A 13,053-nucleotide genomic window follows, 5' to 3' on the forward strand; every position below is an offset into this window, starting at 1 on the left:
AATCCACAAAATGAGAGACAATAATAAAACACACAAACCTTTTACTAGTTTTCTGTGTTAATGCTCAGATTAATCATAATTCGAATGCTGCAATGCAAAGACTGTTCTATAATGTGCAAAACATTATACATATATAATGATTATTACACTTGAAATATTTTTGGACAAGAATTTAAAAATCCTACATAACACACAGAAATGTTTTATTCCATGCTCTCATATTTAGAATACTTTAGAATCACTTTTTTATTGTCTTGTCACTATTGACAGTAAGCCTAGCCAAAGTAAAACTGTTTATTGTCAAGATATAATAACATAATCTTCTGACATAACAAAAAGCTCCACAGGTAGCCTACATGTCCTACACAGGTGTGACATTGTTTTCTTAATGAGGTCTCAGGTGTAGCTCATCACCTGTGAACCGTGAGCTGCAGAGGAAGAGGAAGAGAAGGAGGAAGAAACATTTTAGTCACCTTTTGTTTTTACGCTGGACCAGAAAACATGTAACTATTTCCTTCTGACTGAAACAGATTTTCTTTATATAATTGTCATGGATATATGGGAAGGAGGAGCAGGATGTTAAATTACAATGAAAGCCACTAATTACAATTTAAATGTGTTATCAACATGTTTTAAAATACATGTTAAAAATAGTCTTTGATGAGCAAAGCCAGTTGATTTATCTGCGCTTCAACTGAACGTTGGGTTTGTTTTGATCATTGATTTCCGAAATCATGAAACACACATTTTATTTATAGTGTTGAACCAACAAATCAAAGCTCAAGTCAACTGTAGAATATAGATCATAGACGTACATCTTTTATCACAACAGGGCCACAAACCATGTGATTGTATCTGATATGAGAATTACATGATCAACATTCACGTCAACGTTAGAATTAAGGACATTACCACAGCAAACTACAAAGAAACTGTGTTTTTTGGAGTCATTTTGTCAGTTTTACTTTCATTTTGTTGTCTATTTGTCTATTTTGTAGATTTCTCTCTCATTTTCTTTGGTTTTTTGTCTTTTTTGGGAGTTTCTGTTATTTTGTGAATTTTTCTTTGTCATTCTGCAGATGTATCTTGTATGTTTGTTTTTTGGTCTTTTTGAGTGTTTTTTTTTTTTTATCATTTTGTATATTATACCCTAATTTTGTGTATTTGTTGTCATTTTGTATATTTTTCCACATATTTTTGCATATTTTGTAATCTTTTTTTATTTTTCTCACATTTTGTGTGTTTTGTGCATTTTTTGAATAATTTTGTGTATTTATTTTTTCCTCATTTTGTGTATTTTTGTTCTTGTTATGTGTGTTTTTGTGGTCATTTTGTATATTTTATTTGTGTGTAATTTTATGTATTTTGTTGCCATTTTGTGTGTTTTTTGCAAGTCCTTTTGCAGTTTTTGGTGTTTATTAATTTTGTGTATTTTGTTCTCATTTCGCACATTTTTAGTTTTTTGTGTATTTGTATGCTTTGGAATTCATGTTGTGTATTTCTTTGTCATATTCAGTATTTTTTGTTATTTTGTGTGTTTTTGGAGTCATTTTGCAATTTTTGTTGTTTAGTATTCGGAAAATAATTTCCAACATCTTATAGATATTCACACTTTTGATGTGTTTCTTAAAATAAACTTGAGAGTTTAATGTTATATTGGAGGTGTGGAGGACTGCCTCACTTTCCTGAACCAAAAATAGCTTTTTCTTTTTCTGATGCTGTAATAAAGTACGGTTACATTTTAAAACATGCAGGATTGCAGCCCTCAAGGATTAAAATGCCTGTTGTGCATAAAAAACCAAAACCTTTATTTGTCTTCTTTGTTGGTTGTTTTTCAGGGGTGTGCTGTACTCCAGTCTACCTGAGTTCACTCTGGGCATCGATGGGATTGAATACATCATGGAACATGTAAAAAAATATTTAGACTATACATAACAAATGTCTATGGATAACTAACTATGAGCGCCATAATTGCACTGAAGGCGTCTTGCATACGCATCGTGCCCTGTGCCATGTTACAAGCCATCGTATATATTATTTAAAACATGATACAATGAGCTGATATCTGTTATGTTTTAAACTCCAGGCCTGGGATGATATTCGTCCTCCTTCTGCCAACAGAGACGTAAAGAATATTCCCATCATCCCCATCACAGAACAACACGTTGGTCAGTATAAAACACATTGAACCCTTTTTAGTCCATCAGCCTTTTATGGGTCAATTTGTGGATTTTGGTTTTCATTATTAATGATTTTTAAGGGTTTTTTTTGGTGGTCTTTTTGAGTCATTCTGTGTGTTTTTGTGCATAATGAGTGATTTTGCATTTTTCTACAGTAATTTTATGTGTTTTTCAGTTATTTTTATAGTCTTCTTGTGTGGGCTTGTGTAGTGGTTTTGTGTGTTGTGAGTCATTGTGTGTGTTTGGTCTTTTTTTTAGTCTTATTAGTACTTTTGTGTATTTTCATAGTATTTTTTCTTTTTTTCATAGTAACTTTGTTTTATTTTTTGTCTTTTATTTTGGTAGTTGTCTCATTTTGTGTGTTTTAGGAGTGATTCTGTGTATTTTTGCTATTTTGTGTGTTAAGAGTCATGTATTTTTGTAATTAAAAAAATATGTTTTTGGAGTGATTGATTCTGTTTTAGTTTTTGGTTTTGTTGCTGTTTTGTGTGTTATGTGCCATTTAGGTAATTTTGTTTCATTTTGTGTATTTTTTTTGTCCTTATATATTTGTATTATTTATTGTCTGTGTTGATGGTCTGTATTCTGATCCAGGTGCTGGTCTGGAGTGTCCTGTGTGCAAAGACGACTACAGTGTTGGAGAGAAAGTTCAGCAGCTTCAGTGCAATCATTTATTTCACACTGACTGTATCATTCCTTGGCTCAAACGGGTATGTGCACTCTGTGTTTTTTTTTTGCTTTTTATCAAAACCTAGAGCATCAACAGAAAAAAGTGTTGAAAATGGTTCCAAGTGTCAATATTGGCTTAAAAAGTATGAACAATTAGTTTAAACTGGCAAATAATTTGCATGACAAATCCTAAATGGGTTTTAATTGTCAAAAATAAGCATGAAATATGGTGAAAAGAGATTAAGTGACAATAATGGGGCAACATATGTGACATTAGGTAGAAAAGTGGTTAAAAAAGAAAAGAAAAGGGGTTTATAAGTGCTGAAAATGTCTTGAAAGTGAAAAAAATGTATAGAAAAAATATTGAAATATGATGGAGGCAGAAATGGGAGTAATGTAGCAAAAACACATTAAAAGGAGCAAAAATATGGCTAGGAAAAGTGATGAAAGTAGTTTAAAATGTGGAAAGTTTGGTGTAGTTGCAGAAAAAGGGCAAAAATGGGCTCAACTTGTTCGGAAAAAAGCTTCTTAAAAGCGTCTGGCAACCCCCATGGGGTCCAGACCCCCAGGTTGAGAACCAGCTCTTTAAATCACCTGTGTCAAATTCAAGACCCGGGGGCCAAATCTGGCCCTTTTGGAGCATCCAATTCGGCCCACGGGAGACAGTAGAATTGAGAAAACATGAATAATTGTGCAGAATTACCAAATAATTCAGTTGTAAAAATCTAAAATTCACTATTTTAGTGAAATTAAACATTACTTTTAGGGGCTCTCATTTTTCCCACGCTTATATCACATGAATGCAGTCATTTTCAATTGCAAATTGCAGAAAGAACTGTATTTTTTTCCATAAATCTTGCAATTCCTCACAAACAATTCCACAAAAGCCTAGATTTATTTCATATGAATCTGATGATGATCTGTTTGTTTTTTTTCAGCACGCTACGTGTCCTTTGTGTCGGAAAAGCCTCAGAAATCCCAACACGGACACAAAGTCAGCATCAGGAGTGAACTCCTCTTCCTCTCTGACCTCACAGGCCAATCAAACCTCTGCCACCAACTAGCATGGTTACCACAGCAGACGTTACACCTACATAGACTCACTGCACACAATTTGTTTTTCTTATTTTAAAACGATCTTTTCTGTTTCTTTAAACTCAGCTGAGGATTACTGCTCAGTTTTAGATTAATTTGACTTTTTTAAACGATTAATGTCAACACAACGTCTGACCAGAGAATGTGAAGACATGGTATTAGTTTTATAGTTGATTTTATTTTCTTTAAATGTGTGACACCAAAGGAAATATTCAGCTTCCCACTGTTGGATTTTAAAAGACTTTTGTGACACATAGATGGGATTTTTCAGCACGCTTCGATCTGTATGTTATCAATTGATGATTAATCTTTCTAATCGGAAGAAGAGATTTATTAATTCTTCAGTAAAGGTCTGATTAAAACAGTCGTGGCTCTTGTTTTCTGCCTTTTCCAGGTGTTTAAATCCCTGTTTTTTTCCAGGTCTGTAAAAACTTGGTGATTACTTTTACTTTGTATTTTTAATCAAGATAAATTTTGAACTATGTAACGTGTTTCTATGTTATCCATGTTTCTATAAACAAAATTTATCTTCAAATTAAAATGACAGTAATATGGTCTTATTTTGTGCGTTCAACATAAACGTGCAATTATACAGACAATACCTCAAAACACACAAAATAAACACAACAATACTACAATGATATCCAAAATACACAAATTACAGAAAAACGTACAAAATAACTCCCGCCAAAACCCATACATATTTACATAATAACCAAAATGCATAGAACAAAGATATCAGATAAAAATGCCTTAATAGAAAAATACAGAAAGAACTAACCAAAATAAATAACAGAAAAATATAGAAAATGACACAGAAAATGAGAAAAATATATGCATTACAAACTGACAAAACAATGTACACAAAACTAACAACAAAAATGTCAACAAATTGCATAAAAACACTCAAAAATACACAGCTCATGACATATAAAACATTTTTAATGTTCAAAAAACATTCTTAGTTTCTTGAAGGCATCTGGTGACCCCCTCCCAGTGTCTTGTGACCCCCAAGGTTGAGAACCCCTGAAATGTTGATTTGTTGTATTTAATCTTATCAACGCGCATTCCTACACTCTGCTGCTAATTCCTTAATACGCTGATATAAAACCACTATTATAGTGCAGCACAGTCAGTGTTATTCAGTGCACAAATACGTTTAAAGCTGCACTGGTTGACCTCTGTGTGTGTGTGTGTGTGCAATTATGCAGTAATGCACTGTGAATATTAACAGTGTTGGAGGAAAACATGATGAGCTGCCCACATGGTTGTTTACCAGCTGATCGTATATATGTGTTTATATCTAATATGTTGATTTTATATTATCAGGTCCATCTCATTAGTATGTAGTATCTACTATGCAAGGATGAGTGGGTGAACAATAGAGAACAATGGTTCCTCTAAAGCAGGAGGTCATTGGTGTGAGTCTCAGTAAGTTTGCATATGTAGGCGTTTTATTCATCATAAGAACATCTAGGAGGATGCCTGAAAGTAAATAAAAAAGCAGCATAACTGTTATTACTGATTTAAATCAACCAAAGCACAAAGACAAAGAGGAGGAGGAGGAAGGTCATGGGTTTGTGTCTGATAAATATACATCATCTCATCTCTTCCTGTCAAAATCTAAATCTAAATGTTGAATGCAAATGTTAAATCTAAATGTTAAATATTAAAGCTAAATGTTAAATCTAAATGTTAAATATAAAATCTAAATCTCACGGGTGAAACTAAATACTTAGCTAATATGCAAATTCACTATTACTAATTGAAATTGATCAAAGCACAAAGAGGAGGAGGAGAAGAGGGAAGGTAATGGGTTTGTGTCTGATAAATATGCATCAAATGTTAAACCTAAATGTTACATTTAAATCTAAATGTTAAATGTCTAAATCTAAATGCTAAATCTAAATCTAAATATTAAATCTAAATGTCCCAGGTGAAACAAAATATTTAGCTAATATGCAAAGTCACCATTTAGATTAAACGATTAACGTTTAGATTTAACATTAAGATTTATTTAGATTTAACATTTAGCATTTAGATTCAACATTTAACAATTAGATTTAACATTTCACATTTAAATAGCATTTAGATTTAATAGTTAACATTGACACTATATTAACATGAGAAAGAAATATTGCTGTAAATCTGGTCAAATAAAAAAAAATGTGTGTTCTTGTTTTCTAGGTGAATCCACAGATCCATACTCATCCTCAAACCTGCTGCTCTTTATGTTTTGCGCTGCAGTGCAGATGTTCTCTTTCTGACCATGATGTGACATTGTCAGCATTGTCACAGGGTAGAAGTGTTAAATGTTAAATTTAAATCTAAATGTTAAAAGTTAAATCTAAATGTTAAAAGTTAAATCTAAATGTTAAATGTTAAATTTAAATATTAAATCTAAATGTTAAATGTAAATGTTGAATGTAAATCTAAATGTTCAATCTTAATGCTCTTTGTGTTTGCGTGACGCTGCAGTGCAGATGTTCTCTTTCTGACCATGATGTGACATTGTCAGCATTGTCACAAGGTAGAAGAGGAGAACACACCAAAGTCTGAACATCGTGTCTCACTCATTTTAGTTTGCCTGGTGTTCCATGTGTTTGGCCGCTAGGAGGCGGAAAAACACCAAAGTAGAAGCTAAAGGAGGAGAAGGAGGAAGGTTGACATGGTCCAAATGTGTCAGAAAACGCCCTAATTTTATTTTAAATATAATGACCACATTTTAAATGGAGTTTGTTTATTAGATTTATTTCATTATTGGATATAAATTGACTTTATGTGTGACATAAATTAAAAAAATGTGAAAAGTAGCCTCTGATTGGCTGTGTAGCTCCAGGTCTCTGATTGGCTTCTTTCACTCATAATTGGAGGTAATTTCTGGACAACAAGCTCAATGTCATGGACAGGGATGAGGCTTCAGCAGCAGCCACCATGATGAAGAGGAAGGTGAGCGGCGTCTGCGCCCCCCACTCCTCCTCCTCCTCATCTTCCTCTTCCTCTTCCTCGGTCACCTCCAAATGCGCACCGAGGAGCGGCGGTGGCGGTAACCGGCCCGCGGCGGCCAGCAGCGGCTTGGTCTTGATGGACGAGGCGGAGGATGGAGAAGAAGAGTCCAAGTGTCAGCATCAGCATCATCATCATCAGCAGCAGCAGCAGCAGCAGCAGCAGCAGCAGCAGCAGCATCATCCGCGGCTGCGCCGAGGAGGAGGAAGAGGAGGAGGCGGAGGAGGAGGAGGGAGCATCAGGATGAAGAACTTTACATCAGGAGGGGGAGCCTCGTCCTCGGCTTCCAGGCGGAACTCCACCAAGGAGCCGAGCCCGAGCCCGCCGTGCGTTCCGTTCCCGCCGGAGTCGGACTCACGCCCGGGCGATGCTGCTGCTGCCCTCCTCCCCGCGGCGGATCACGCGCTCGCTCTCGAGCTTCTGAGCGATGCTTGCAGCGCGCGCGTCGGCCCGACTTCCAACATGAAATGCAACAAGAACGGGGAGTGCAGGCGAGACTCGGGCACCGGGAGCCTGCGCTCCATCATCTCCAACAGGCAGGAGAGGAGCGGGAGTAGAGCTTGTAACTCCACCACGGCCAGCATGGACGGCTCCATCACCCCGGGAGGAGGAGGAGGAGGCACCGGCCCCGACAAGAGGGACTCCAAGGTGTCCTTCTCCAACGCGCCGAGCCGGAAAGCCTCGTCCTCGCTGCTCCACGGACACGCACCTCCGTGCGCGCAGTCGCAGCCGCAGCGCAACTCCGTCACTTTCCAGAAGCCGGAGACGGAGGATGGAGCTTCTTCTTCTTCCATCGGGGCCGCGGAGGACTCGGATCCCCGGGGGGCCAGCGAGGCCACCTTCATGCAGCGCCAGTTCAGCAGCATGCTGCAGCCCGGGGTCAACAAGTTCTCATTACGCATGTTCGGCAGTCAGAAAGCTGTGGAGCGAGAGCAAGAGAGGGTCAAGTCCGCCGGGAACTGGATCATACACCCCTACAGCGATTTCAGGTAAGACCACATGGTCCACCCGGTTCTTCATACGGTCCATAACTTAGTCTAGGACCCAGTATGGAGTCCCTCAGGTACCAGTCCTGATCAGGACCTGAGGCAGTGAGGGAGGCCCCAAAAAATCCCTCAAACAACCTGTTGTCAGGCAAACCCTCTCCAGCCCTGTGTGTGTGTGTGTGTGTGTGTGCGTGTGTGTGTGTGTGTGTGTGTGTGTGTGTGTGTGTGTGTGTGTGTGTGTGTGTGTGTGTGTGTGTGTGCGTGTGTGTGTGTGTGTGTGTGTGTGTGCACCCGATGCTCCGACTAAAGGAATGTCACCTTGAGCCAAGTGTGCGAAAACGTCACGTCCCGCGTGCACATCCTGCCCTTTAATGATGATGATGATGATGATGATGAATGTTCCCACAGATTGAGGGGGGAGACCAAAGTGTGGCTCTCAGCCCTTTTCTTAGACACAGGTCTGCTGTATGTGGGTCACAGGAGTCGCTGTGTTTCAGCACCACAGGCAGTGGACAGCTCCCTCTGGTCCGTTTATCACAGAAACGCAGAGTCAGCAGAGACACGTCCTGCACGTCATGTGTCCCTGGTCACTTTAAAACTGCTGCATGGGGACAATAACTAACATTAAATGTAATAGATCAGATAAAGATACATAAAGTGTAACGCTCAGAGATCAATAATGAATCAATAAATCTAAAGGTAAACGGGAGAAATTACTCCACAAACAAATGTCAAAGGTTGTATTTTTGACTTTCTCACAAACAGGTTTCGAGGCACTCAGAGGGGGTTGCCTGAAGAAACTAAGAATTATTATTATTTTTAACAATTTGAGTACATTTTTTCTTATTTTTACCCCTTTTCTGCAACTATACCAAACTTTCCATATAGTTAAACCTTTTTTCATCACCCTTTTCTTCCTTTACTGTATTTTTGCTACATTACTCCCATTTCTGACACTTCTCCATCAAATTTCAATACCTTTTCTGCACATTCTCCACTTTTAAGACATTTTCAGCTCTTTTAAACCCTTTCCACCACTTTTCCACCTAATGTCACATATGTTGACCTTCATTATCGCCACTTTTAACCTCTTTTCACCATATTTAATGCTTATTTTTTACAATTTAACCACATTCACGATTCGTCATGCCTATTTTTTTGCCATCATTATGCTCTATAGTGGATTAAAAAAGAATATTCTGAGCAAAACGTTGTAGCTGGACAAAGGGGGGACTTCCATTCAGAAATAAGACAACGGTGATACCTGAGCCAAACAAGTTTAGGAATCACTGATTTTAAGGAATAAAGTTGTATTTTTGTATTGTATTATTACTTTATTCCCATAAAATTATGACTTTCTTCTCGTAATAATTATTTGAGGTGCTTTTGTTGTTGTTTTGTAAACATTTTACAGATTTTGGTATTTTTAAAATATTTTTCTCATCCTTTTGTGTGTTTCTGGAAATATTTGGGATGTTTTTTACATCAATGTATGTGTTTTTGTTGTTGTTTTGTAATTCATTTTGCAAATTTTTGTGTTTTGGAGTCATTTTACAGATTTGAGTCATTTTGTGTATTTTTAAAAATGTGTGAAACCATCTATTGTGCTTTCAAACAATTTTTTTGTGTTTCTGGAATTACTTGGGGTGTTTTATCATTATTTTGTGTAAGTTTGTAGTCAATCTGTGTGTTTTTGTCATAATTTTGTGGGATTTTGTCATAATTCTGTGTGTTTTTGTAATCATTTAGCAGATTTTTGTCATTTTGTGTCTATCTATTGTGCTTTGGAACTCATTTTGTGTTTTTGTTATCCTTTTGTGTTGTTTTTTACTTGTCAGAGTTGGACTTTATTCTTGTAATATTCAGATTACATTGTTTTTTACCAAATTTAGATTTTTCTCTCTGCTTGTTCTCTAAATATGTCGCTAAAATGCTGTGGTAATAATTAATAAAATGCTCCTATACTGAAGTATTTGTTCCAAAAGGAAACAATGTTATGTATTTCCTTGTTTAGTTGAGTAGCTGTGGAGTCTGAGGTGACTTCTTCTCCTTCTCTTATTATTATTCTCTACATGTGGCTCAGGTCTTTGTTTACACTTTGGTAGAAACTCTCCTGTGTCGTTCTCTTTCCACACTAACTCCCTTTTCTCCTCTCACTCTATTTTCGTCTTCCTCCCGCCCTCTTTTCTCCCCTCCTCACACACTCACATCACACAACTACACAACACCTACACACTGTGCACGTCCACGCCACTGCCAGGTTCTACTGGGATTTTACAATGCTGCTGTTCATGGTGGGGAACCTGATCATCATCCCCGTGGGGATCACCTTCTTCAAGGAGGAGACCACCACGCCCTGGATCATCTTCAACGTGGTCTCAGACACCTTCTTCCTCATGGACCTGGTCCTCAACTTTCGCACTGGAATCATCATCGAGGACAACTCGGACATCATCCTGGACCCCGAGACCATTAAGAAGCAGTATCTGAAAACGTGGTTTATCGTAGACTTTGTCTCTTCCATCCCAGTGGATTACATCTTCCTCATCGTGGAGAAAGGCATCGACTCAGAGGTTTACAAAACGGCTCGAGCTTTGAGGATTGTTCGCTTCACTAAGATCCTGAGTCTGCTGAGGCTGCTCAGACTGTCCAGGTTGATACGATACATCCACCAGTGGGAAGAGGTAAGAACAACACACGCATGGTCTACAACAGAGACGCACAACTGTTATTATAAACACGTGATGATCAACATTCATCTCAGCATTAGAATAATGACCAATCAGAACATTAACACAGGAAACAACCAAGAGTTAGTGCGTGTTTTGGGAATTATTTGGGGTGTTAAAGTGTTATTTTTTTAAGTTAATTTGTGTTTTTGTTGTTGTTTTGTGAGTTTTAGTAACCATTTTGGATAGTTTTTGACATTTTGTGTATTTTTGTAGAGAATTTGTGTGTTTTTGGAGACATTTATTCCTTTTTGTGTGTGTATTTTCATTGTTTTGTGTGTTTTCGTCATCATTTTACAGATTTTGGTCATTTTGTGTGTTTCTGGAATAATAAGAGGTGTTTTACCATTTTGTGTAGTTTTGCTGACATTTTGTGTATTTTTTCTCTTATTTTGTATGTCTGGAGTCATTTTGTGTATTTTCGGTTATCATTTGGGTTATGTTTACTGTGGGTTGTGGGTTTTTTAGAGTCATTATGTGTAATTTTCTATCATTTTGTGTTTTTTTTCGTAATTTTGTTGACATTTTGTTTTTTTTTCAGTCATTTTGTATGTCTGGTGTCATTTTGTGTATTTTTAGTCATCATTTGTGTTATCTTTGCTGTTTTGCAGGTTTCTTGAAATCAATTTGTACATTTTTCTGTTATTTTGTGTATTTTAAAGTCAATTTGTGTGTTTTTGGAGTACTTTCTTATGTGATTTTATTTTGTCTATTTTCATTTCTTGTGTGTTTTCGTAATCATTATACAGACTTCTTTCATTTTGTGTATTTTTGCTGACATTTTGTGTATTTTCTGTCTCTGTGTAGGTTTTTGTCATCATTTTGTACATTTATTATTTGGGGGCCGGGGGCCACTAGCTGCTTGTTTCTATAATAATCTTATTTTATCCAATCCGCTAAGAGAAACATGTCTTTTTCTCTCGTCCAATCAGCTCAAAACATCCTGAATATATTTTATTAAATGACTTCTGATTGGTTGATTGGCCTCCAATATGTTTGTGTTGGCTGGTGACCAACGGTGTGTGTGTATATGTGTGTGGGTGTGAGTCTAAACACACTTTGCAGCATAATCACAGTTGTTGTCACACAACAACACCCCCCCCCACACACACACCTTCCTGTGTATCTGTCTGCACCGACAGTCCCACTGGTGCCACCAGGTGGTCCAATAAGCAGAGCAAACATCGTTTATCAATTAGAAGCCCAGAGGAGGAGCAGGTCAGACGGAGCTGCTGGTAAACACAGCACCGTTAGCTGTGAATATGTATGTCACTGACTGATTGGAGAGGTTCATTTATAGCACAGTTGTTCTCAACCTTATTAGCTTGCAACTCCAAAAATGAAGGTTCCAGATCCTGGGGACCCCCACTGTACCTGAAGGTGGCCATCTATAAGGGGGAATAAAGGGGAGAGATTTTTGGGGTCCATCCATAAAGTCAGCAAAATGTTGGTCCATTGTTCTATGAATCTGTGAAAACCACATTTTTTTTTTCATCTGAATAATATTCACTGTTATCCAGGACGTTTACTATTATTTGTGCCATAGTATACAGTCATCTTAAAGATGTAAATCCATGTTTTGATCAGAAGCAAAATGGGTTAAAATGAACAAAAAATGGTGGAAAAGGTGGTGAACTGGTATTTTAAAAACCACAAAAATTGGTTAAAAGTTGCAAATTAGAGTCAAAGTGTCAATATTGGAACAATAACTTTAAACTGGCAAATGAATGACATAACAAATAGTGATTGTGGTTAAATTGGCAAAAATAAGCATGAAATATGGTGAACAGAGGTTAAAAGTGACAGTAAGGGGTCAATATATTTGACATTAGGTGGAAAAGTGCCAAAAATGTCTTGAAATTGAAAAAAAAAAATGCATTGAAATATGATGGAGAAGTGTCAGAAATTGCATTAAAAAGTGCAAAAATAGTGAATAAAAAGTGATGAAATTGTTAAAATATGGAAAGTTTAGTGTAGTTACAGAAAAAGGGTAAAAATAAGCAAAAATGGCCTCAAATTGTTCAAAAATATTCCTAGTGTCTTGAAGGCATCTGGCAACCCCCTCTCAGTGTCTTGCAACTCCAAATGGTATCCTGACCCCCAGGTTGAGAACCTCTGGTTTAGCAGGGAGCTGACAGTAAACGTAGGAAGTGAAGACTGTAGAAAGTCTCAATGACCCTGTGCTGCTCTTAATCGCCACTCAGCTTTTACATCATCTGTGAGACTCCGCCCCCTCAGTCCCTCAGTCAGTCTAAAACCTCTGATGTGACCATGAGAACGTTCCACTTCGACTTGTGGTGGGGGCCACACCAGCAGCCCCACGTTGGCATTCTGCAGCAGTGAATTGGTGCAGTGGGATCTGGATGCTCACTTGACCTTTGGATAATT

At 37.4% G+C, this 13,053-nt stretch overlaps 1 protein-coding gene across 1 annotated transcript in view; it reads left to right on the top strand.

The window, feature by feature from the left end:
• The first annotated feature begins 3,399 nt into the window (after window positions 1–3,399).
• Window positions 3,400–13,053, top strand: part of LOC114459735 (potassium/sodium hyperpolarization-activated cyclic nucleotide-gated channel 2-like) — a 33,830-nt gene continuing 24,176 nt past the window's right edge. Inside the window, exons 1-5 of the mRNA XM_028441892.1 lie at window positions 3,400–3,418; window positions 3,788–3,843; window positions 6,837–7,022; window positions 7,113–7,939; window positions 10,197–10,620. Of these exons, the coding sequence (XP_028297693.1) occupies window positions 3,400–3,418; window positions 3,788–3,843; window positions 6,837–7,022; window positions 7,113–7,939; window positions 10,197–10,620 (1,512 nt within the window). The remainder of the gene's footprint in view (window positions 3,419–3,787; window positions 3,844–6,836; window positions 7,023–7,112; window positions 7,940–10,196; window positions 10,621–13,053) is intronic.

Source organism: Gouania willdenowi, unplaced genomic scaffold (genome assembly GCF_900634775.1).
Source record: "Gouania willdenowi unplaced genomic scaffold, fGouWil2.1 scaffold_340_arrow_ctg1, whole genome shotgun sequence".
In the NCBI taxonomy this organism is placed as follows: domain Eukaryota; kingdom Metazoa; phylum Chordata; class Actinopteri; order Blenniiformes; family Gobiesocidae; genus Gouania; species Gouania willdenowi.